Genomic DNA, 26885 nt, shown 5'->3' with positions numbered 1-26885 from the left:
ATGATCTCTCTTTTTCTCTCTCACACACACAGCCTCTTAAATTAAAAAAATATATAATATATTTACATATAAATATATCTATATATTAAATATGTTATATTTATATTTTATTATATAAATTATACTATATACTATATATTATATACTTATATATTAAATATATTATTATATGTTAAATATATATTTATATGTAAAATACATTTTTATATATAATATACATATATATATTTTTAAAAGAAACTTGACATACATTTGTATCTATCTTTAGGGTTTGCTCTCAGCTAAAAGAAATTGCCTATCCAAGGTTGCAAATCCTTTCGTGGGAATAACCTAAATCAAAAATTATTTTAATCAGGACACTGAAGGCTTCACCCCATTTCCTTGGTGTTTTGTTTGTATGTTGCAATCCTAGAACAATCCTAAGTATGTCAGCTGATTCCTCTATTAAGCAACACCACCAGTTCAATTTCTCCCTCAGCCCATCTTGTATTTCTTACCCTCACAGATGTGACTCCTGAAAGCACCTGGCAGCATGTCTCCGTCTTCCAGTCTCTGCCAGAGAGAGCGAGAGCCCCTCCTGGGGGAGCCATCATGTGGTTCTTCCAAATGTATTGGGATGGTGTAATAGAGACCATCATATCCAGTGTGGAAGATACAAAGAAATAGGCCTCTCTACTTCCAAATCAAAAATGGACTCCCAGTGAAACTGTTGGACGTATCTCCCAATGGCGATGTTGGACTGTCTGACATTGTACCAGCCATGTCAGGGCACACTTAAATAGTAGAGTGATAGACTTATGACTGCTTATGGAGGACTATGCTATCGTAATAATATGGGGGAAAATCAGTCGGGCAGCTGGGAATTTGGGGAGGGGTAGGAAAATCCCAGACCATATGGATTTGTACCATAAAATTCAAAATTAACACAAAAATAAACTGAAAATAAGCTTTTAGGAAAATCACACCTGGGGTGTTCAGTGTTTACAGTTACCTTCATTAGAATGAAAAAAAAATCATTTACAGTAAGTTTCTGGATGCTGAATGATAGCGACCCTCTGTCTCCATTTCAGAGGAAAGAGCACAGGACTGCCGTGAACGTGTTTGCGTCCCTCTGCCTGTTCCTTCAGCTGTCATGTTGCTCATAAGCATCCGCTTACTTAGCTGTCAGATGTGTTTAGGGCTAAGAAATAGCATATGACACACAGTGTTTTCAACTGAGAAGTGTCATTTTAGACAAATAAACAGATTTTTGCACTCCAGTGAAATTAGATACATTTTCCCTATGGGTTTTAAAAAAACCCCAAAACAACTCCAGATAGCCCATATTTTATTTGCTAATTGTTTTATAGAGCATGGCAGGAGCTGTGTAGGAAGCAGGAATGATAATGTTACAGAAATAATGGCTCCTAAATGGAGCAGCAAACATCTTCCTACATGTGACTAGAAATTTGAGCAGTGCTTCAGTTGTATACAAAAGACTTGCAGCAAAAACACACCTGAGTCTCCGTTTTCCAAATATAAAATCAAGAGAACATCAGCACTTGATATTTGTGAGAATGAAATGAGACATAATAATTAGCAAAGTGCATACCAAGTAAAGGATATTAAAGAGTTGTCAATACTGGTTAGAGTTTCTTTTTTTCTCTTTCTCTCTCTTTCTCTCTCTCTAGGCCCATTATTTCTAATGCATTGAGTAGAATTTTAAACTACCCTTAATAAATCAGCATATGGTAGTCCTCGTACAGTCAAAAACAGCCCTCAAACATGATTGCTATAAAGAATGCATTTTCATAATGCATTTACTTGTTCATTTGTTCATTTGACATTTACCAAACCCCAATTTTGTACCAAGCAGTGAGCTCTGTAAAGTGTGAATGTGAAAATGAACTGGATGCCTCATCTTCCCATCAATAAGTCGTTGCCTATTAGATTAGGGAAGATTAAGACTTGAATATCTAAGCCTACAAGAAAATACTCTGTATAATAAATGTCATAGGATGGTATAAAATGCTATTAACAGGAAAAAGGGAACTATCATTTTTGGTGGATGAATTAGAAAGAATTTGTGAGAGCACCAGTGACTGCTCTGGTCTTTGAAAGAAAAATAAGACAGTTTGAGCTATCCATTAAGCTACTTGAAAAGCAAAGAGGTACATGGAAGGAAAAAATATGAAGGACAGCATTACTTGCTACCTAACAATTTGTCTCACGTGGCTTGAATTTAGAGAACATCAAGGGCACAATCATAGGAATCTAGGTTCCAATCTGATATGCTACAGAATTGGTAGGTTTGCTGATTTCTATGGTTTTTGAAGTCACATGATAGAAACCCCTACAGAATTTAAAGACTGGAATGTCATGCTTAGCTTGTTTCAGGAAGAAATTTAACACGCTGCATGAAGCAGAGCTTCAGGAAGATGCCCAAGACAGGAAGACAAACTGTGAGGCTGTTGTACTAATGCAATGCGTGTGTGACGGCATAAAGAAAAGAACAAAACCCAACTGCCGGGAGTGGGAAGACAGTGAGGGACTCAAAAGTTACTATGAAAAAAAAAAAAGTCACAGGACATGGGAATTGATTTGGATGAAGAAGTTACCTAGGGGGCAGAGAGGCCACATATTGAAATACAGATACTGAAATGAAGCTGCATCAGATTGGCTCATGTAGAGATTAGTTACAAAAGCAAACAGTAAGATGGAAAAAAAGACAGGTAAGTGCTTGGTATCTCTCCCTGCAGTGAAAGGTATGAGAGAAAAATGATAAAGCATCACCCAGGATTATGATTAGGTGACAATGACTAAGAATGCACAACTATAAGTCTGGCATTTTGAGTCTAAATGCTGGTCCTATAAGATACATGGGATGGCAAGTTAGTTATTTAAACTGAGATTGAGTTCTGTCTTGAATCACACATAAAAATTGTGTCTACTCTATGAGTGAAAAAGTTGGCAACCATTGTAGATCTGTTTTTGCATTAATTATACTGAAATTGAGAGTTATAGGAATTCTGGAATAAAGGAGAGTAGAAAGAAACAGCTATTAATTCATTGGCTTGACTATATTTTACTAATTAAGTATCTTCTACGTGTCTGATGCTTCTCTTGACAGTGGAAGTCAAAGTGTCAGAAATGGAAAAAATCTCTGCCTTTATAAATAATATATTAAAACATGAGAAGGAAATGACCAAAAAGTAAACATGAAATGGAAGCAGGATGTTGACACAGGCTGGTAAGGAACCATGACATGGAATAAAGGAGATAAGGCGTGATGAGTGATGCTGTAAGAGTGACAGACAGGAAAACCTACTGAGGATGCCAGTTAAGATAGACCTGAATGAAATAAAAGGCTCAGCTGTAAATATCTATGAAAAACCCATCCCCAGCGAAGGGCATGGCAAGTGCAGAGTCTCTGAGTTAGAATGTATTTACATTATCCCAAGGAGAGGGAAGTGGAAAATATGACTGTGAAAGTTCACAAAGCGTTAGCAGAGATGAAATGAGAAATAAACCAGAGGCCTGATCGCATGGTGCTTAGAGAAAGTTCTCAAATCACTGAGTTTTGTCCTGTATACATTGGGAAATCACAGTGCAAAAATTTCAAGTAACCCATATACTGACAGGCGGCTATGCAGACAACAGGCAGAAGGTGCAAAAGTTAAAGAAAGAGATGGATCATAAGTGGATTGATATAGCCTTGTAACCCGTGGAGAAAGCAAAAAAGCACAGAATGGAATTAATGGTGATTTGGGACATTTTGAAAGCATAAATCACAGGGTTGCCCAAAACTTGAATAAACATATGAGGAGAACAGAATATAGAAGGATGAAACTAGTGTTTCTGACCAGAGAAGATGGACATATAATATACTGATGTTGTTCACAGAAATGAGGAAAACAGCCCAGCAACTGAATTTGGAAATGAGTAGAAGGAGTTACAGAAAAGCAAGACTCATGCTTTGACTTGAGCTAACAAACCCGCCCTTAGCCATTTGAAGAAGCTGATTTGAAAGTTAATGGAATATCCAGAGAAGAGAACAGACTGAAGCCACAGTTTGGGATCTATCCATTTGTGCGGCAAACAGCCAACTGGTGCTGGGTAACATCATCTCACATGAAAATGTGGGCTGGAACGAGAGCATCCCTGAGGAATGAGCCACGGAGGATGCTCTGCCTCTGATAACTCATAAAGAAGAGGAAAAATAACTGAAGGATACTAAGAAGGTACGACTAGTAGAATATGAAGAAAACCCAAGGCTTTTTTTCTTACTTCCAGCCAAGGGAAGAAGATGCTTCAGAAAAAATCAATGCAAGGGCCTTTGTCACTTTTATTAACCATCTGAGTAGTTGGTCAATATATTTGACAAGGTGTAGCTTCATGATAACCTTGGTATCAATACCTTCAGTGGGAAGGAACCAAGAAAATTATAGGAAATTTGATCTGAAAAAAAAAAGTTAGAAAGAAGACAAATTGAATATGAGTAACCCTTTAAGATTATTAGGATATGGAAGGAATGAGGCTTCCATTAGAGGAGGAAGCCATGTTAGGAAAGTATGTTTTTAAAAAGGAGTTATGTTTTAAAAGGGGAGCTATGAGAGAGGTTAAGGTTTGGTTACTTACTTGAGTCATCAGTGGAAAAGTGATGATTTGGAAGGGAGTGGATGAGTCACAGGAAAAGGGGTCCTAAGTAGGAGACAAGGAACAGGGTCCTGAGCCTCACAAAGAAACACAACTCAGTGTGACAGAAAACACACCATCTTCTGAATGCTTCCCTTTGTTCCACGATCGAAAAGAGAATCCACTTAAAAGGAGAGAAAGAAAAGAGCATAGAAGTCGGAAAGGAGGAAAACAAATACGACCTTCACCACATTAAATCAGCCAATCAGCCTAGAGAAAGGCAGTGACATTTCCGAGGAGCTCTGAGCTCACTCTGGTACCAAGGAGCAGGCTGCACCCTGGTACCCAAGCAAGTTCAGCTGCTGAGGCACCAGGAAGCAGCAATCACAGGGTTGCTGATTTGCTCAAGACTGAACAGTTTTCCCAGTGAGTCAGTGAAAGAAGGATGACCGTGGAACATGAACCTGAAGGTGGCAAATGACTACGGATGCTGGTGGAATCTGCACAGAAATGGCAATGTGAGGGATGCCGGAACGTGGGATATGGTAGAATCAGTGAACTGGGGGTTCTACTGGAATGAAGGAATAATGCTGGCAAGCAGAAAATGAAGTAAGTAAGTAGGAAAACATAAGGTAATAGAGAGAAACACATTTTGTACTTGTTGTGAATGAACTTGATGCATTGAAATGGAAGAAAAGTCAATATTACTCCAGTTTACATAAAGAATGAACAATCCAGAATATCACTTCATTTATCTATCTGCATCGTCACTGAAATTACCAAGATTGATCATGTAATGTGAAAGGAAGCACTCCTCAGGGGCTAATACCGCCAGTGACTGCAGGACCGCGGCAGGGATCGTAAAGAGGGATTATAACCAACTAGCTATCTCAAACACTTATTTTGAAAATTCCACATTAAAAGAAAAAAAAGCCATGAAGGATATCCTGAGAAGAAAGTCAGTACCACTGACACAATCATTAGCTAGTTTTGCCTAAGAGGCTTAAAAATAGACTTAAATTATTTTGAAAGCCAGAGGCTTTGGGTGCTTGGGGAATGAGCAGAAAGGAGACCATGAATTCACTCCATCATCCCCCCCAGTGGGCTGCCACAGTCAATGCTGGGCCAGGGGAAAGCCAGATACCAGAACTTCTGGGTTTCCTTTTTGCTCTCCCAAGTAGCTGGAAGAGGCCCAGGTAATTGGATCATTCATCACCCACTACTTTCCCAGGCCACTGACAGAGAGCTGGATCAAAGTGGAGCATCAGGAACTTAAGCTGACACTGTTACATGATACCAGCAATGCAGGCAGTGGCTTCACACTCTCTGCCACAACACTAAAGCTACATAATTATTTTTTTCTAAACAATTTCCTAAATATGTAGCATTCTTTCTACCAACATGCAAAATATTCATTTGTACAGAAAACTGTAACAAGGGTGAAGACACTGATGTGTAATTAAAGATTGGTTCTATTCAATCTTCATGATTTCCATCTGCTCAAAGATGCTTGATATTTCACAGAAAAAAACAGACTCAGAGAACACTGGGTTTCTCTGTTGTGGCATCTGGCTTCTCTCACCAGGATTGTTGGCCTGGGCCTCCATGGGCATCATGAGCTTGGCCCGGGTGGCTCGGCGGGCAGCCAGAGACCTCTCCAGCGTGGACATGGAGCTCCCTGCTTCCTCAGTGTCCTGACCTGAAAGAAGACAACGAAGCTTCTGAGCAAGCAGGTTCTTCCCTGGAACATCCTGCAACAGTCTTAGCAGTTCACGTGGTGTTTTTAGCCTTAGGTATTTTTTAATATCTATTTCCTTGTTATTCATTATGCTTTCATTGTACAAATATTAATAAAACTAATAATAATCTCATTACCAGGCAACAATCACGATGCTTATAATATATGCAATACAAGATAATGTATATAGGAAAATAGGAACAGATATAAAAACACATATACAAACATTATAGACATATATATATAAACATGCATATACATATATACTCATACACAAATATATACATTGGATCGCATCTATTTTGCAACCTAAACATCTATTCCTGTCAATAGGTAGCTTAGTAATGTGATTTTCAACTTATGTATTACTCTAAGTAACAACAATTTATAGAACTAAAATTTTAAATACTTATTTCTTTTAAAGTCTGGACTACAAAGAGACAGAAGGAGAGAAAAAGATAGAAATTTTCAATCCAGTGGCCCCAGCAGCAAGAACTGGGTTAGACCAAAGCCAGGCACTTAGTGGGGGGAGGGTCCCAAGCACTCGAGCCATCTTCTTCTGCTTTCCCTGGTGTATTAGAAGGGAGGTAGATCAGACATGGAACAGCTGGGACTCAAACTGGAGCCCATGTGCGATGCCAACATTTCAGGCAGCAACCTAACCCAGTGCGCCACAACTCCAGCTTTTGAACTAATACTTTAGAGACCAACACATTAACTCCTATTAGCAAACAATAAATAAGTTACACAGCAGCCAACAAACCACATTCCTCATAAATAAGTAGGGGCACTTTATGTAAACTTACTATGATCCCATAATGGCCAATGAGGTAACAAGGAAGAATCATATATTCAGATAGGAAGCTAATAACAATATATGCTAATGCTAGCAATGTGGCATAGTGGGCAAAGCTGCTGCCTGCAGTGCTGCCATCACATATGGGGACTTAGTGCTGCCTGGTTACTCTAATTCCAATTATGGTCCCGGATGCTGGCTTGAGAAAAGCAGTGGAAGATGGCCTGATTGTCTGGGACCCTGTCACAGATGAGCGACCAGGTGAACCTCACGCGTGGCTTTGGTCCAACCCAGCCCTGGTGATTGAGGCAATCCGGGGAGTGAACCAGTGCATGAGATGTCATCTTCTCCCCCCTCCCTGTAGCTCTTTCCATAAACATGTAAATCTCCTAAGGAAAAAACAAAATAGCATGTACAAAGAAAAAAGCAAAGCTTTGAAATATGAATATTACATATTCCTAATTGTACAACATTCAAGTAAAAACACACTGGGCCTGCACATACTTACGTCTGCACAACCACATGCAGCTACATATATACTTTAGTTTAGAAAGGCTATATGAAGAACTATCAATATCGTTCATTTGAAAAGATGTATTTATTATAATCTAAAAGACAACAGAAAACTGAGGAAGAGACATAGTGGAGGGGAGGGAGAGAGGAGGGGAGGAGGAGTGGAGGGGAAGGACCGTGGAGAGAGAGAGGAGGAGGAGGAGACAGAGACAAGGACAGAATTGATCTTACATCCTCTGAGTGAGTCTCAAAGTAAATGCAACAACCAAGGTTTGGCCAGACCAAAGGCAGGACCAGGCACTGCATCCTGGTCTCCCACGGGGGTGATGGGGCCCCAAGCTATCAAGTCATCTTCCGCTGCTTTCCTAGGCACATTAGCAAGAAGCTGAATGGGAAGCAGAGCAGCTGCAACTCTGTTATTCTCACACAGATGCTGTTGTAATAGTGACAGCCAATACACAATACTGTTCACTTTTTGTGAAAAGGATTGGGAATTTGGGATGGGGAAAAAAATCATTCTTTTTATATTTTGGGTTTTATATAATTTCTAATATAGCTTTTTGTATATTTAAAATTTTTGCATAACTTTTTTTTAAAAGTCAGATATACAGAGGAGAGACAGAAAGGAAGAACTTTCATCCAATGATTCACTCCCCAAGTGGCCACAATGGCCAGAGTGGAGCCAGTCTGAAGCCAGGAGCCAGGAGCCTCCTCCTGGTCTCCCTCACAGGTGCAGGGTCACAAGGCCTTGGGCTGTCTTCAATTGCTTTCCCTGGCCACAGCAGAGAGCTGGTTGGGAAACAGGGCCACTGGGATTAGAACCAGTGCCGATAAGGGATCCCGATGTGTGCAAAGTGAGGACTTCGACCACTAGTCTACCACACTGGGCCTACTGCATAACTTTTTATACTATTTTGAGCCTTAAGCATGCATTTATTTTTCAATTATATATATATATATATATGCATATATATATATATAATTATCAAATGTTTATAATGTCAGAAGATTTTTTCCACATAGGCAATATAATGGTGGTAGCTTACATTTAAATATAGGAACATATCCTCTAGAATAAAAACAAAATGTTAAAATCATATATATCAAGCATAACCAAGAAACAGAATGCAGGACAATCTCCTTAGTTTCTCTAATTGACAAAAATAAAGAACACATTACAACAAATCTGTTATTTGAGGTATTGCCACAAAATATGACGAAAAGCTGTGTATCTAGAAAAGTTATACCGATGAGAAAAGGGGGCAAATGGATTCCAAGATGGACCCACAATCACCCATGAAAAGAAAAAGCACATCCCAATTGTAAAAACATACTCAAATGTTTCCTAGGTTCCAAACCTTTAAAGCAACAATATCACAGAAAGCCAAGCACTAGGAAACAACTAGAAAATACTTCATTCTTTTCTGAGAAAACTTAGCACTCAAAAAAAAAAAATCAATAATGGAAGAAAAAGTTACTGGCTGGAAATATAAGGGCTGAACATTTTTCAATTTGCCTAAAGACACACACATACATATGTGTCTTTAAAAGACATATGTCACATATCTGTGTGTATAGAAAGCCAGAAAATGACAAAGAGCTGAAAATCAAAAAATCAATGCCAGACACATCACACACTGGCTTCTGAAAACTAAAGACCACAACAAATCTTAAAAGTAGTAATAAGAAGACAACATACTGATAGGGATAAAACAACTCAAATGACAAAAAAAATTTGTCTTCAGGAACCACAGAGGCCAGACAGATGTAATGCAGTTTTTGATGTGTGGAAAGAGAACTGTCAATCCAGAGTTAAATGGACAATAACCCCAAATACACTACATGAAATAAAGGTGAAATCCAGTCCTCTCCTGAAGGACAAGGAAGAGGATGAGTATTTGGTACCACAGTCCACAAAAGAATGATAAATGATGCTTTTCTAAACAAGTAAGAAGTAGTATCAGGAATGATGGAAAATGAGGAATAAAAACTTGCAGTAGAAAAAAAGCCAATTAAGTGTAACAGATTTTCTCTGACTAAATTTTCCATATTATAGTTGACCATGGAAACAAAAATTTGAACCCTCTGATATAGCCCTCAAAACAATATAAAACCAAAGGGAACTTTAAAGGTAACACAGTAATCTGTTACAATATTTTTTGAGTGTCCAGATTATGCATTTTTAATCTCCTAATCAATTTTTCTTCTAAGGATTTACAATGCTTGGTATTACATGAGCTCATTAAAAACTTGAACAATTTTTTTCCCATTATTATTCTTAGAAGCATACATTTTTGGTAGTGACACCTTTTGAGAACACTCAAAGTAAGACATAACTTGCAGAAGTCTGAGAGCTTCTTTCTTTGTTATTGCAAAATTAATCAGTAGGTTCTCAAATTGATGACCAATGGATACAAGTACTTCTTCTAAAAAAAAATACATACCACCAGCATTTGGGGCTAAATCTCAATGATAATTTAGGCTCAAGTGAAAAATATCTGCCTTTGTTCATGCATCAACTCTCTGATATCATTTTTTTTAAAAAACAAGGAGTTGACAGTAGATTTACAGTTGACCTTAAATCAACCCTAGAAATAGAGGAGTAAAAAACATACATAGTTTAGAATGTTATTTCTTTGATAGAACTTTTGTTTAGGAGTTAATCAAAAGCAATCAATTCATTCAGGCTTCATAGTTCAATATTTTCCCACTTGAAAAATTCTGTCTCTAATCCCTTAGAAGTTGTTAGAATTATTAAAGTAATAAAAGATAGGCACCAGAATAACAGAGAAGAATGTACTTTTCATCCAAGAAGTATAAGAGTTTGCCAACCAAATTTAGATCAGATTATTGTGACAATTGATCAATATCAATGACACGCACGTCTATAGAACACCTCTCCCCGACCAGGAGTGAACAATTCCCGCTTCACCTGATGCGGATGAAGAAATGATTACCTGAATGGGAGGTGCTTTTACTCCCCAGTTGGGTTTCTGACTGGCTGTGGCTGACTGGCGTGAGGTCTTGGCAACTTTGGGTAGGGGAATCCCTTCCCGCAGGGTCAGTTCCTGATGGCTTCTCTATGTTTTTCATTTCCATTTCTTCATGGTGGATCCAAAGATCAGGAGGTCGGAGCTCCTTCTGGCTGCCTTTCCGTTTGCCAACACTGTGGGTAGCCCGTTTCCTAGGGAACAGAGTTAGAAGGCAAACATGAGAATCTCCATCCATTGCCTTTTTCTCCTTTTTTCTAAGTCAATTCAGTTCAAAGCTACTAAGCAAACAAAAGGATTCCCAGGAGGGAGCCTGTGAAACCAGGAATTGGCAGGCTTGTCTTGGCGTCATTTCTGCATCTCCCCTGGAGACTCAGCGCAGGACAGGAGATGTAGTGCTGAATTCCCAAGGGCCATGGCTGTCTGCCAGAGTGCTCCCTACTCCTGCCTTGCCAACTGCAAATCCACGTACCGATGACAGTGGGTTACATGGAGCCATATGCCAATCTTTGGAGGTAGGCATAAGGTACCTGACTGCAACATCTGTTTAGGAGATAAATGAAGGAGTTGCCTCAAAAGGGCAAATAGAAATAAAAGGGCCAGAACTTGTGCCAACAGCTAAGACTGTGGCTTAGAAGGAAATCTATATACCTCAGCTGCATAATTCATTGTGCAACTGGGAAGCTTGCTGTTTGCAAACAAAAGGCCACATGAGGACATTTGTTAAAGAATAAAGCACTTTTGCTGTTGAGTTACTAAATGTCTGCTTTCTAGCACAATGAGAATTGTCCTTTGAAAACAGAAAAACACATCTGGACATGTGCTTCAAAGATATCTTGCTTCAATAAGGATTTACCAGCTATAAGTTTTTGTGTGTTTTCAATGATAACCTTGTCTTGGGGCTAGTTGTCTTGAAATGCTGTGTGCAAGGTAAAGCAACAAGCATGGGGTTTCTCTGCAGCAAGGAGTTAATACATTGGAATATAGGCCAAATCTGCCCACAGGTGGTTTTGTTGTTGTTGTTAATAAAGTTTTACCAGAACACAGCCACCATCATTTATTTTTGTACTGCCAAGGCAATACATTTGAGCAACTAAGTCACAGACTATATGGCTTGAAAACTCGAACATACTTCCATGTTAGATCTGTTTCAGAAACAGACTTGAGCCCTGCTCTACTATTCTATAATTTTTAAATCTCCACGTGCAATGTCTATTTCTTTAGTGATGTCTCTTACAGAACAGAATGCAAATTGGTATAAGCTCAAACAAGTATTTCACTTGACCTCTAATTTGCAGTGAAAAGTTTATTTTCCCTGCTTTCCACGATCACCAGCTTGTTCACACAAGCTATTATTTGTGCAAACATTTTGGAACCTGTGCAAAGCCACTGGGAATGAGGTTCGTTTTTCAACTGCTGAATAAGAAACTTCATAAATGTAACTGCTTAGGCGGTTAATGAATGTTTGGTAGTGATCCGTCTTGAAGAGCACTGATTCGGATGAGGGACAAGGAACACCAGATCCCAAGATTCATTTTATAGTTTAGTAGAGAAGGAATGCGGGTTTTCTGCTCTAATGTTTTTCCAACATTTGCTGATTTCCTGGCAACAGCCCCATGCTGTCTCTAGACAATGATGTAAAATAACTCCATGATCATTTTCCTGTGTCTAAGATAATAACTCAAGGCTAGGCATCTATTCCCTGAATTCATTTCCTTACCTTCACCTGCCAGCAAGAAACTGATTTGCAACTGGTACACAGACTCTGTCTATGCAGTCCATACGGACCCCTTGGTACACTGGGAGGAGACCTCAATGCCATTATCAAACTTGGAGCTTCCTTCTACCAGGCTAAATGCTAGTCTCTACCAGGCTAAAATGCTAAAATTTTTTAATGCTAACATCTATATTACTGTATAGAATAGTAGTTACTAAAGCAAATGCAACAGTCAGGCATCTCATTATAATATTAATATTTAAATAACATGAGAAGAATTTGTAAAAAAAACAAAAATTTAAACAGTGATAAATTATAAATTATAGTTTCCCCTTGCTTCTAGGCATGCCTGATTTGTTTTCACTCCTACTCTAGTTCACAAGACTTCAGGAGCATGCATCCCTTTGTTAAAACAAAAAAATAGACAAGTTCCAAGCTTGGGCTAGAGCCTAACCATCTTTTTGCTCTCTGATTCATAGCTGCTATCTGGAAATAAAACTTCATTCCTGATGTATTTAATCCAGTTAAGAAATCTTAGAAGGAAGTCACCCACTGAGCTAACAGTTAAGCACTTAAAGTTCTCTAAGCAGACTTTATTTCATTTTTTTATATATCTTACCAATGTCCATCTCAGCACTTTATATTCCTGCAGTGACCTTCACCAACACAGAAATCTCTGGCTTTGCTCAAGCTCACCCTCCAGCACCACCTCCCATCACCACCTCCCATCCCAACGCCACAGTGAGTTTGTAATAACACTGACAGGTGCCCAGAACAAAATTGTCTGAATTTTGTCTCAAATCTACGGGAACAGTCATCATGCCGACCTTCTGCCCAACTGGTGACTCTCTGACATTCGATGTTGTTCTTTGACATCCATGTTTCCTGTCTCACTGTGTAAATATTCACAATGTGTGTACAGAGTTCCATCATTCTTCAAGTGCAGTGCCTGGGTCCAAGGCAGTTGCATAATCCTGGAACTTCCAGAAGCACATGTTCTCGGGCCACTTCACAGAAATACTTAGAAGCTTGGCAGTGGGCTAGGACCACACCTAGTAGTTTACCAGCTCCCATCTGTCTCAATGAATTATTTTGTTTTTATTTTAAAGCTAGTTTTCTAATAGATGTAAAATTCAGATGCCTCCCTATATATTTACATATAGTTTCCCCCTTAGGTATCAGTGATTTTGTTTTCAAAAACAGCCTTGAAATAGCAAGTTGCCTTCGCACTGCACATGTTCTTGAATAAAGACAAACAAGGAATCTTCCAGGATTCAGGATTGTTTTTTAGTATGATGCCAACACTTCCAAAGTATGATCAAATGCAGTGTTTGGTGGTTTTAACTTCTCCCCAGAATGTCCTCATGATCCTACTTACTTACAAAGTACTTATTCCTCGAGGTTTCCTCCTGCCTGTCTCCTTCCTGACCACTTGAGGTCCAGATCACAGAAGTCTAACTCCTTCCCTTCAGCTCTGTGCCATAGACCTTGGCTTTGATTATCGCATTGCTTATTGGAGTTGTTCAGCTGCTCCCTCTGTGATAATCCAATTTGTGTAATAATACTGGGGAAAACACTGTTGGTTTCTCTTCTCCAACACAGTCCTTTAGTTTTCAATATTTTAAAAAAGTGTGCCAAGGACAACAAACGCAGAGGTGGGCAAGACAATGAGAGCTTGATAAACGAACAAATAAGGCGTGGCTCCTGGGAACTTCTCCAGTGCTGAAGGGAGTTAAGGATGTTCATTCAAATCTGGTAGGTAATATGACTGCTAAGCAAAATGACCAAACCATAGGTCCCAACAAAAACATTAGAAATAAAAACAAAAAAAGCAGCATGCATCTCTATTTCCAAATCAAAGATGAACTCCCAATGAAGCTGTTAAATCCCTGACAATAGGATGCTGGACTCTGCTATTCTCCATACCTACAACGTCACAACACACTTATATAGCAGACTGATGGACTTGACAGCTATTTTTGAAGGACAATACCATCATAATGCTATAGGGAAAATCAGCGGGGGTTGAGGGTATCTGGAGAAGGGATTAGGGAAATCCCAGAGCCTAGGGAACTGTATCATAAAATAAATGAATACATTAATTAAATCATAAGTAAAAATGATGGAAAAATTAAGCTAGATTTTCAGCTATCGACTAAACTTAATCAGATTTGTTACTTTGCTAATTATCTATTAATTTTCTATGAATTGCATGATAAGAACTCCCTGACTGACCTGGAAGTAGTTTTGGAAAGTTTTATTTTTATTCGTTTGTCTACCTAGTTTTTACTTTGCATGTAACCTATTATTTAAGGAGAATTTCTTCCCTTTCAATTTTAATCATTATGATATGTGAATGGTAAGGGACAACATTGATTGAAGGACCATTTTATTTAAAGTTAAGCTGAAGTTCCACAATATCTCATTGATTCTTCTGCTACATTGTAATAAATTATTAAGTTCCCACTATGTGAATAAAACTCTTGTGCTGAAATTATTCACAGGAGGCAGATAAACAGCCTTGGTCTAGCCCTGCCGAGTAGATGAATTGCCCCAAATCTGATGGATGTTGGTGCAAGAACACCAGCTCACCAGGAGCTCAGGGAAGGCCTCAGGAGAGAAGGAGGTTAAGTGAATGAGAAGAAATGACTAGAATTTAATCAGGAAAAGACGTAGTGAGAAGAATGAATATTTTCAACTCTTTTTCCATAAAACTGTTTTCCAAGGACTTGTAACCCTCAATTTATATATTGTTTACTTTCTTTCTACTACTACTACCCAAAACAAAACTTGAAAGTTTGTATTGTAAATCCAGGGCAAATTCTAGATATGCAAATCTATCTGTATTTTCTGAAATGGAATTCAGTTGTACAAAAGTTCTTAGAATGATGAAAAACAATCGAAATGTTAAGTGGAAAATCAGTGAAAGTGGCTTATGTAGTCAAAATACGAATTTCATTTGAGTTTTAAAACATGTGATGTTCAGTATCAAAAACAATGATTTTTTTGTCAAGATTTGTATGTGTGCTAATCTTTAAACTAGCTATGCATTTGCCAAAGAAAATAGAAGATTCATTTAACCAGACAGCCTATCTTACGGACCATGTATTATATTTACATATGTAAACTTGATATTTACAGACAGGCTGTTAGAATAACTAGGAATTCTAGATTTCCAGGATATGTTCAATGTCAACTATTAGGTCTTCAGTATATATCGATAGTTGTAAAATTATCACATTGTGTGATCTATTTGATGATCAGCAAAATATTAATACTTTATTTGAAAACACGGACAAAAACGCACCACCTTGGGCCCAGTGCCATAACCTAGTGGCTAAAGTCCTCACCTTGCACGTACCGGCATACAGGCACCGGTTCTAATCATGGCAGCCCCTGCTTCCCATCCAGCTCCCTACTTGTAGCCTGGAGAATAGTCACGGATGGGCCAAGGCCTTGGGACTCAGCACCCGTGTGGGAGATCTGGAAGAGGCTCCAGGCTCCTGGCTTCAGATTGGCTCAATTCCAGCCATCGTGGCCACTTGGGGAGTGAATCAGTGAATGAAAAATCTTTCTCTCTGTCTCTTGTCCTCTCTGTATATCCGACTTTCCAACAAAAACAAAACCTTAGATAAATTATAAAATAAATAAATTAAAAGCACCACCTTGAATCTTCAAAATACCTTGCTTCTGATGATATTCTCTTTATGATACTTTACTATAAATCACACAACTGGACATGTTCAAGGAGGGCTTCTTCAACAAAAATTTTAATGAATCAAACAATGCACAGTTCTTTTTATCTTACTTAATCTTTTAAAACTCCGTTCCCCATAAAGTACCTGCATGTGTGACTCGTGTGTGTATATTAATGTTTTAAAAACATGAATGAATACAATGCAGAAACTGATTTAAATAAGAATTACAGATGGCCCATAAAGCGGAGTATCATCAAACTGCAAGGGGAACATACTGTCCCACCGTCTCCAGCAGAGCTGTTGGACATGCAGAAGGATAGTTCCCACTTCACCTTACTCACTATATTTCCATTTTCTGAGACCCCCTCTAAGGGACCTCATTTTTGTTTGTTTCAGACTGGAATTGATTTTGCTATCAGCTGCATTGCTCAATTCATTCTAAATGGGTCAATGTGATCAGTATGATAGAGATAGATGTCCTCGATGAAATAAAAAAAATTAAAAACTCAGAAATAGCTTAAAGAAGAGTTCTATCCCTAACTCTACAAAGATCAATATGAATGCCAGAGGGTCTATGACTGAAGAAAGAAATGGAAATAGTATGAGAACAAGTCAATTAAATCTCACTTCGGGAATGGTTAAGGAGAAAGCTGAAAGTTCTCTTTGGTTTGATTTTTTTTTATTATTATTCACAGAATCAGGTATTCCTTCACTCTTTCTGTGCTTTTAAAGACAACACGGGCTCAGGCATTTACCCCAGTGGTCAGACACAGCTTGGCAATATCCATATCTATTTTGAAGAGCCTGGGTTTGAGTCTCCACTCTGCTCTCAATTCCAGCTCTCTACTGCAGTACGCTCTGCCAGGCAGCAGGTGATGCTTCAAAGAGTTGGGTCCTTGTCTCCAATAAGGGGGACTCGAGTCTGCATCTCCTACTCCGTAGGCATTCGAGGAGTTAGCCAGTGGATAGGAGCTCGCCATCTCTATTCTCTCTTTAGCAAAAATAAGAGCAAACATAAAGTTCTTCAAAATAAAAATCAAGTCTGATCCAGGCTTCAACATCAACTCTCAGTTAAAACTATATAATTATACCGCAATGTTTATGGCAAATCTAGAAGTGCATGCCATGAATATATTTTTACACAGTGAAAGAGTCTCTCAACCTGGTTTCCAATCCTGGGGAAACTGGCATTTTCTCTGGGGAGCACGCAGCTCACATCCTAACTCAGACACTCTCCTGGAAGCAATGAGAAGAGGGCAAACACCAAAAGCTAAAGAAATGAAATCTGCTTCGGATTCATTAAACTGAGTTGGTTCAGAGAATCCTGACTTTTTAAAACCATTACAAAGTAACAGGTGTGGTTGTGGGGCTTCCTCTCCACTTCTCTTTGTGGATTCCCTCCTCAGCTCTCCCCAGAGACACCTTGTGCTTTGAATCCACTGTTCACGTTTGCACACTCCATCCCCTGGGGATGCTAGGTGATACTCAGTGAGTTCAGCTTTTCCGCCAGAGCCTTCTTCAGTGTTCAGTGTTCTGGAAGCCCTGGTGGCGATGACGACTCCTCTAAATGCTCACTTATGAGGTTAGCTCAACGAAATTTTATTCTATCTGGTTTCTGGTTTGGGTAGAAGAGATCAGCACAGCAGTTCTTATAAATTTCAAAATATTCCAATCTTAGAAATGCAGCTGAATACACAATTGGGCCCACTATGGAAATAAAGTAAATACAAAATCTATATCTATGATTCTGTGTCCCTGTCTATCAGTGCCGTTTCCTATCCTGTGTGTAAACATTTCACATCAGAGTGCTCGAGATATATTAGCAGTAAGCATAGATGGAGGAATTTCAAAAACGGAAAGAAAAATCTAAACCATTGCCAAGAAAACAAGGAAAATGACTTGCTGGAGAATTTTTATCTACCAATATACAGAATATATTTATACAGTGATCAAACCAGTCACCTATGGGTCTGTGCCTCAGGCTTTAAGAAATGGCAACACCATGCTTCAGGCCACAACAAAACAATACAAATTCTGAGGCAGAGCTTGTAACAGTCAACCGAGTGAGGGGAGGCAACTGAAAATCCGTATCAGACTGGACTTGAAAGGGGCTCGAGAGACAAAGACACACAGAATGGCCAAGAGATTTGCTGACTTACAACTGACAGAAGGTAAGGCTAATGCTGCTTTGGATTTCCATTTCTTTTCTAAACATTTAGGGCATCAATTTCTGCAGGTGGTAACACCTTGCATATTATGACGCTATCTTTAATCCCTTAAATACTTTCTGACAATGAATCAAATCCATGAAATGTGAAAACACGGACTTTCTGGAATTTTCTTTCTGTACTAGCTCTAAACTTTACACCTCCTGGCACTGTAACTGCACTGAGTTTCAAAGTCTATATTCACACATTCATTCAGCAAGTGTCGCTGAACCGTTATAGGCTTGCTTGGCAAAAGTGGTAAGTGCTCATAGGGGAATGTATGCTGCCACTGGTTTGCGTGTGAGTGCAGAGAAGTCTAGGAAGGAATATGGTGGGGTACATCATGAAAATGTTTTTTAGGCATTTAGGCAGCACCTCCCCTCTCTTAAAAAGAAGAAATCTGCCCCGCCCCCGCCCCAACCCAACAGAAATGGAACTGGTTTCCAGGGATTCTGCTGTAAATCTGCAAGATTAGCCTTTTCTTCACCTGGTACAGACATGGAAAGGACAAAAGGCAAAGTTTTCCAAGGTCAGCAGGGAAGGAACATATGGTGAGTCCTGAAACACCACAAGGGAAGAGCTGTCCAAACACAACCCCAGAAGACAAGGACTTCTTTGCTCTGGGGAGCCAGCTGTTACCTACTTTCTTTGCTGGGCTGATGAACGCCGAGTGCAGATCACTGCCACGACCACCACGACCAGAATGGTGATGACCCCAACGGTGACCACAACGATGACAAGCAGGTTACTGTTCTTCTGAGGTGTGACGCTGCCATGCGGGGGGTGCATCTGTCCAATGGGGGGCTCTGAGGAAAGACAGGCAGAGTTCAGGTTTAGAGTGATGCAGTGGCCAGTGTCTGCCAAGCTGTCCCAAGGATGTGGAGTTTCCATTGTTCTTGGCATTCATGAACCCAGGAAAAAGCAATGAAACAGGAGGGGGAAAAACCTAATCCACCTAGGACAAACAATAACAGGTGTAGTTACGAAGACTTGCCTAGCAATGGTGAAGAGTAGTAATAGGTGGAAATAATCTTAGAGGTCCAGGAACAAATTTGACATAGCCCTGTGATAAGACTACACAGCAGTATGAATGAATCAACAAAGAACAAATGCATGCTGTAATTTGGATGTACCGTAAAAATATGGTGCTAACTGAAGGAAGCCATATACAAAAGGACATCTATTCTATGATTTCACTTCTATTATATATCCAGCACAGGCGAATCCAGAGGGAGAGAAAACAGTATTGGGTAGTAGACAGGAAGAATGGTGAGTGGGGTAGTGATGGTATGCAGACAGGAATTCCTTTGCATTGAGAATATTCAAGAATCAGTGAGCAATAGACCCAGTCTGTGGATATTTCAAAATTCAGTGAATCGCAACTGAATTTTGCTCATTTATGGTAGAAAATTGTATCTCAAAAAGAGATTAAGCTTTAGTATTCAGTAGAAAATGGAGAAGGGACCAAAGAAACTATTTTGCACTACAAGAAATCCAAAGTGACAAGATCCAGAGGGACTGTAGTTTTTGAGGTAATAATGTACGTTTTGCTGTTCTAAGAAATAAACTATGGGACTCCAATCATTCACAGCCGACTTCCAGTCCTCCTAAGATGCCATCGCTCTAGCACATTTAATTTCCAGCCCGTCCAAGGTGCATGGCTCGCAGTTAAAAGCATCCACTGGGTTTGAAAGAATATCAGAGAGCCTTGAAGCAAATGCTTTCCTGTGCTGCATCAATATGTCAGGGGAGAATGTATCGAGGTGGAAAATAAAAGAACACGAGATTTTTGATAAATTGCTTACCTAAACAAGAATAGCTAATGACCCTTGACATCACTTGGTTTGTTGCTATTGAAACATTTATGTTTTTGAAAAGGCAGAGTTAAGAGAAAAATTTCCCATTGCCTGGTTTTCTCCTCAAATGGCTGCCAAGACTGAGGCTGTGCCAGCCTGCAGGAGACTACGAACTTCATCTGGGTCTCCCCTGTGAGTAGCAGGAACCCAAATACTTGGGTCATTTTTCTACTAATTTCCCACGTGGATTTGGAGGGAGCTTGACTGAAAGTGGAGCAATTTGAAAGGTTTCTCCTATTGGGATGCTGTCACAGCAGGTGGTGACTTAATTGACACATGAGAATAATGGCTCACTTCACTTTCCTTGAGCCTTCATTTAGGGATCAGTTAACTGATATGTCTAGGTCATGCTTGCCCTACATAGCTATAAATGTAGCAACTATTAGCTAGCAATCATTTTAACAAAATAATTTTAAAAATAGCAAATAGTAATCAGCTTGCATGTTTCCCTAGACTTAGTTTAATTTGTTTTAACCACTCATATGTAACTTCTATGGTTTTGAGCAATATTTTGGCCTTTCAAACCTCAGTGGTATCATCTGTAAAATGGAAATAATGCACTTATTGTGTAGACTTATTGTAAAAAGTAGAGAAAATATATGCAAAGCAACCATCAAACCTGACTAAAGGAAATTCTTCTGGTAACACTGACATGCTAAGAAAAAGGTTGCCCAAATTAATAATCTCCTAGAATACCTGCTATACTTCCAAGTGAACTTTCAAGCTATAGAAGGAATAACAATTAAGATCTGTACTTGCCTCCACAAGAGTTTTGTGACAGGATATTTAAGAATGTTTTTTTTTTAAGATTTATTTTTTATCATATTTTTATTGGAAAGGCAGATATACAGAGAGGAGAGACAGAGAGGAAGATCTTCCGTCCGATGATTCACTCCCCAAGTGAGCGCAACAGGCCGATACTATGCCGATCCAAAGCCAGGAGCCTCTTCCGGGTCTCCCACGCGGGTGCAGGGTCCCAAAGCTTTGGGCTGTCCTTGACTGCTTTCCCAGGCCACAGGCAGGGAGCTGGAAGGGAAGCGGGGCTGCCGGGATTAGAACCGGCGCCCATATGGGATCCTGGGCGTGCAAGGCGAGGACCTTTAACCACTTGCGCCACCGCGCCGGGCCCAAGAATGTTTTTTTTTTAAGATAATCACACAGCTGGCATTGTGGCATAGTGGGTAAAGCTACTGTCTGCCATGTCCATATTCCAAATGAGAGTCAGTGTGCTTCCCAGCACCTCCAATGGTGATTCAACTCCCCACTAGTGATTTGGAAGAAGCAGTGGAACGTGGCCCAGGTATGTGGGTCCCTGTAGCCCATGTGGGAGCTGCAGAGGAAGCTCCTGACTCCAGTCTTCAGCCTGTCTCCAGGCTGTCCTTAAAATAACCAGCACTACAAAGAATGGGACAAACATTGAATAGTCAAGACCACGCAGAACAGTTTTATTCATGATGTAAAAAGTTATATTACTGTAGTATCTTCACCGGTACTTTCTGTGCTTAAGCGGTTGGAAAAAGCAGCTTTTTATATAAAAGCTTATAGGGCAGAGTTGGGGATCTCCTGGGTTTTTATTAACATTACTTTAATGTGATCGTGTACTTTATCTGAAAATAAAAAAAGAACAGTAGGACTCATATACAAGACACACCAGTGAGGATTTTTTAAAAACAGCAGGCTAGAATGATTAGAATTTCTATTCCTATTTCATTCTTTCCATCCATGATAACACCATGGTTCTTGTCAAAAACTAACAGCTCCAGATTCCACGGAGCATTAGTGAGACTATCCTGGCGTCATTTCTCTGGGAGAGTTAAGGTTCGTCGGGAGTCTCACTGCTAAGCTTTGATTCCAGTTCTTTATGGCTTCCATATAAAAGCCCCTGCCAGGTTCAAACTTGGTTTCAAGGTCTTCATGAGTTTTCCCACCTCAAAGCAAAGGCTGAATGTTCAAAATTCCTGGCATTCAATGGGCAGTGAAGAATGTCAAGTGCAATGGCATCTTCAGATGTGGCATTTCCTGTTCTGTTCCCTAACAAGTCTGTGCCCTACGAAGCTGCCACAAACGCAGTTAATGAAAACAGGACTAATTTTCCTAGAGGAAATGCAGGGCCAGGTTCCTGTTCATCTCTGGTCATAACATCTTCACTGATTAATACATAATCCTATTTTACGTGTGTTTTTGATGAAATTCATTATAGTTAACAAATGATACGGATTCATTACCGTTGAGCCCATCGCCACCAGCCCTGTAATTTATACCTGGACAAAGTTTCACACCTGTATTTTATCTGTAATCTATCTCCCTGCCTTCTTATGCTCCAGACTATGAGAGAGTACTTTGACGCTGCATTTAAAAACAGTCAAATAAAAAGCATATAAAAGAAGGAGCTTGGTACTAAATACACCCTAGAAAAGGTTCTTGTCCAGGATGTGGGAGTGAAGACAAAACGACAGATCCAGCTTGCTCTACCGTCACTAGCTATTCAGCCTCAGGCAACTCCATTTTTTTTTTTTCAGCTTGACACACATCCTCAGATGCCACTTATAATTGCTGCACTTGAGATTACAAATAAACTTTAGCCTACAGGTGGATTCACAGAAACAGAAGCTGTGATCTGTAAATACAAGTACAACCAATTCACTCCAGAAGAAAGGAAGATGTCATCTACACAGTTGGCCCTTGAACTTCATTCTTTCAATTCCCGCCTCTCCTGGTAAAAGTTTTGGTATTACCAGTACACTTGGAGTGCAACATGCCTTGATCATGTTAATTAATAACCCTAAAACAGACCTTTGAATTTCAATAGGAAAAGCATGTATCTGTTTATCTCAGTGTGCCAAAAGAATAGTTGAAATTATGAAAACTGTTGAAATTGGGAAAACCTAGCATTCATGAATCTGGATTATTGCACTTGGGATTTACCGGAGAGTACCTCACTCCGGGAGCGGCTGTGTCTTAGCCTTCCGAGGGGGAGCTACCTCAGGGAATCCAAATATTTACTCTTCCTCCTTGGTACTGTGATTATCCATGAGCTCATAAGGACAGCAGAAAGACCAAAAGGCAAAAGCCGATCTCTGGCCATGTGACATGCCTCAAGATACTTCATCCGATGTGATTTCCAAGTGCAAAGGAAATGCGCAGTATACAGATACTTCAAGGAGCTGATGGAAAACCTGGATTACAAGATAGTATGCACTTTCACTTACTATCTGTGCCGAATGTTGACATAACAGTATGTGTCAAGATCTAGACGTGTTCTAGTAAAATCAGTGGGAATGCAATCAAAGCTTTTACAGTCCAATGGGCACTCTGCTCCCTTTTTGTTTTTCTGATGATTGATCAGTGAGGAATGCCTCATCCTTTTTCTATTAAATTTAATAACATACATGCAGACTGAATAACGGCAGGTATAATATCTCAGTAAAGATGAGAAAGTTGGCTTTATAAAATATATTGAAGTATTCTAATACATTGAGTTATAAGTGCATAGTATTTTACATTTTTTAAAAAATATTGCAGGGCCAGTGAAATGGCTCAACAGGTTAATCCTCGACCTACTAGTGTCAGCATTCCATAATAGCACCGGTTCAAGTTCTGGCTGCTCCACTTCTCAGCTCTATACCTGCTTGTGGCTCTGGAGGGCAGCAGAGACTGGTTTAAGTCTTTGGACCCCTGTACCTACATGGTTCTTACAACTGAAGGAAGTTTCTCATATCTGGAAGAAGCGCCTGGCTCCTGGCGTAGAATCAATTCAGCTCTGGCCTTTGCAACCATTTGGGGATGGACCAATGAGTGGAGATCCCTCTCTGTAAATTTGCCTTTCCAACAAAAATAAAATTTTAATAAAGAAAACATTGTATGTCATGCATCTTAGGACATTTTACCATCATAAAACTGCAGCAGATTCATTCATAGAACAGAGAGCTGAGGGTTTAATTATCATAAACAAAACATAGGTATTGAATGCAATACTTATGTGATAATTTGTAATAATCACTGTGCCCCAATAGCTGCACCAAATTTTTAGGCAGTTAAAAACATGACTCCAAGAAGGGTAGATTCAATTCTAAGCAGAGAGATTTAATGAAACCCAAGTGAGGAGTGAACTTTTCATTTTAGTTGTGCCTGATAACATTCTTGGTATTTCTAGCATAATAAAAGAAAAAGGGAAAAGAGGATAAAATCATGTAGAAAGATTTATCATAAGGATGCATGGTTGTTGGTGGGGAAACATCCAAGACTCCATGGAAGCACCATCTAGGCTGAATCATGGTATGTTGATAGGAGTGAACTCCTGTTTCCTAAAAGGGAGCAGAGGGCAAGTTACACCTGGAACATTGGAGTAAAGGGAGCATGGCACACCATGAGGCTGGCAAAGGAACAGGGCCAATTTCTCCATTTGTGGATTCTATTCAGTCATCTTGCAGGCAATCACAGACCATTACAGGCTTTTCAGCCAGAATATGACATAGTTGATTTACAAGACCTCTCTGGCTGCTGTGTGGAAAGGAGTTGTGCGGAAATTGGGAATCCAGCTAGGAGGATTGAATGCATCATAAAATAATTCAATTTGAAGTTTTCCAAGTGAGAGCTAACGATGGCTAAAACTGAGCTGGTAGCAAGGGCAACTCAGCAAAATGGACAGTAGTGCAAAATAGTTTGAAAGGAGATGGATAAAAGACGGATTGCAGGGGAGAGGGAAGAAAAGCAGGCTTCAGCAGTAATTCTTACATGGGAGATACAGGAGAAGGTGGAAGGGAAGGCCCAGGGAAGATAAACCAAGAGTTGAGTGTGTTAGGTTGCAGGCTTTATAAGTTTAAGTGGCGGTGAGACCTTCATCGGAGATAAACTTCTGGAGCTGACTCAGAAGTGAGGACTTGGGAATCCAAAGAATGAATGAGATCACCAATACCAAAAAAGCTGTGTTGGGACTAAGACTTCTAGTACTCAAGATTAAGGGAAAGGCTGGCAAAGGAGTTCCCAATGTACTATAACAAATGTGCACTGGTTTTCTTCCACACAATTCTTCACATGTTGATATACCAGAGCCAATCTTTCAGAACTGACAATCCATTTCAATCTTTTCCAATTGGAAATATTTTGCCCCTTGAGGAGAAAAAAGGGTAATTTCTACACACATCTTAGGGTTTACCTTGTGAAAAGAGGGGAGATACTAGAAGAAACTGGGTAAAGTCCAGGGATGAAACTCAACATCTTACAATACATAGAACAGTATACCCAACAAGGAATTACACAACTCCTCAAGTTATGGGTGTTGAGGATAAAAATCCCTGCTCAAGCTTAATATGTCCTCTGTTCAAATGAAAATATGAGATGCAATGAACATAGTTGAAACGCATGAATTATCCATATAGCACTAGTTGCTAGACAAGTGCGTTTTAGATTTTGGAGATTGGGTTAGACTGAGAGCCTTAACTTGCGTGGGCCTATATAATACCTGAATGATAAGCGAGAAGAGTCTCTTGAAATCATTGCACTGGCGTCTGGGACTAACTACCGGTCACTGCAGTCACCCTTCCATCCTGGATGGAGCTATACAATTTCATTTCTGGACTTTTCTTTTGGAAATAAGATATCTACTGAGTATAGCAATAAAGGTCTTTTAATAGTTTACTAGTCTCTTAGCATAGCAATGATGACAGCTTTATGTATAGCTTATTTAGATTAATACACTGAATAAGAAAAACATTATTTTCAAAAATATAGGATGAGCCATATCCCTTGTTTGAGCGTCAGTATAACAGAGACCATGGCAAATTTCACAAAGCACTTAATACAATTTTAAATATTGACATAATTGCCTAGTTTTTGATTATTGTTGTGCTAACATATTGAATTCTATCAAATATAACTTTGTTTTCAAACACTGAGGTCAATGAAAATATTTTGTTTTGGTTATAGATATTTTAATCAAACTTGCTAGGCTGATTTTGCAAGTTGTTGGCAGAGGTACCAACAAAATGAAATTGATGTTTTATCTTCCCTCATCAGAAAGCAGGGTTAAGCTAAAAATATTTTGTAATTGTTGCCTTTTCTACACTATAAACTGCAAAATACATATTCAGAAGTTGAAGGTTTTTCTACATTGAGTGGGAACTGTAAAAAATGGAATGCATCATAAAATAAATATACTACCAGGTCCTCACATATTAGCTTTGATTCCACCTGTCACCAGAAAAGAATTTAGGAAGATTCTTCTGTTTAAACAATTTAATTAAGAGCTTCCAACCACAGGAGTAAACATGAACTATAGCTTTATTTCTCTTATGAATTCCACGAGAGCATTTTAAGAGTGTCATGCTGTAAGAGAATGTAATTGATTCGTGAGGTCTGAATTGGTTTGCAACTGGCTCAAATATCCAGACACAAGCCATTGTTCTATTCCAGTGCTATGAAAGCAGAATCCAGCGAATGTGGGAGAGTGAGGAAGCTTCTATTGTTCAGGAAATCGAAGGGAAGTCGGGTGGGCTTCCTTTGAATTCTAGAGTTAGTACTCAGAGCTTGGAATGTCCCCGTTCACTCAGTCTACTCCGAAAAGCTGTGCTGAAACAACAGCCTTGTCATTCAGGGACGCGACCTGTGCATCTAATTGTGAAATACAGTCTCCATGCTGAGGACCCCAGCAGAATCTTAACTAGGAAGCTGAGGTTTTCAGATGCTGCTGCTGACTTGCCTGCAATACCCCAGGTTAAAGTCAAATTACATAGTTGTCATCATTTGTCTGCCAGCAAA

General features: G+C 39.4%; 1 protein-coding gene across 1 annotated transcript in view; it reads right to left on the bottom strand.

The window, feature by feature from the left end:
* DCC (DCC netrin 1 receptor) overlaps positions 1 to 26885 on the bottom strand; it is an 891673-nt gene that overhangs the window by 38235 nt on the left and 826553 nt on the right. The window contains exons 23-25 of the mRNA XM_040984736.1: positions 18917 to 19079; positions 10619 to 10845; positions 6197 to 6313 (exon numbers count right to left, since the gene is read on the bottom strand). Of these exons, the coding sequence (XP_040840670.1) occupies positions 6197 to 6313; positions 10619 to 10845; positions 18917 to 19079 (507 nt within the window). The remainder of the gene's footprint in view (positions 1 to 6196; positions 6314 to 10618; positions 10846 to 18916; positions 19080 to 26885) is intronic.

This window comes from Ochotona curzoniae, unplaced genomic scaffold (genome assembly GCF_017591425.1).
Source record: "Ochotona curzoniae isolate NIBS_2020 unplaced genomic scaffold, NIBS_Ocur_1.0 contig_43, whole genome shotgun sequence".
In the NCBI taxonomy this organism is placed as follows: domain Eukaryota; kingdom Metazoa; phylum Chordata; class Mammalia; order Lagomorpha; family Ochotonidae; genus Ochotona; species Ochotona curzoniae.
This window is presented reverse-complemented; position numbering and strand designations above follow the sequence as displayed.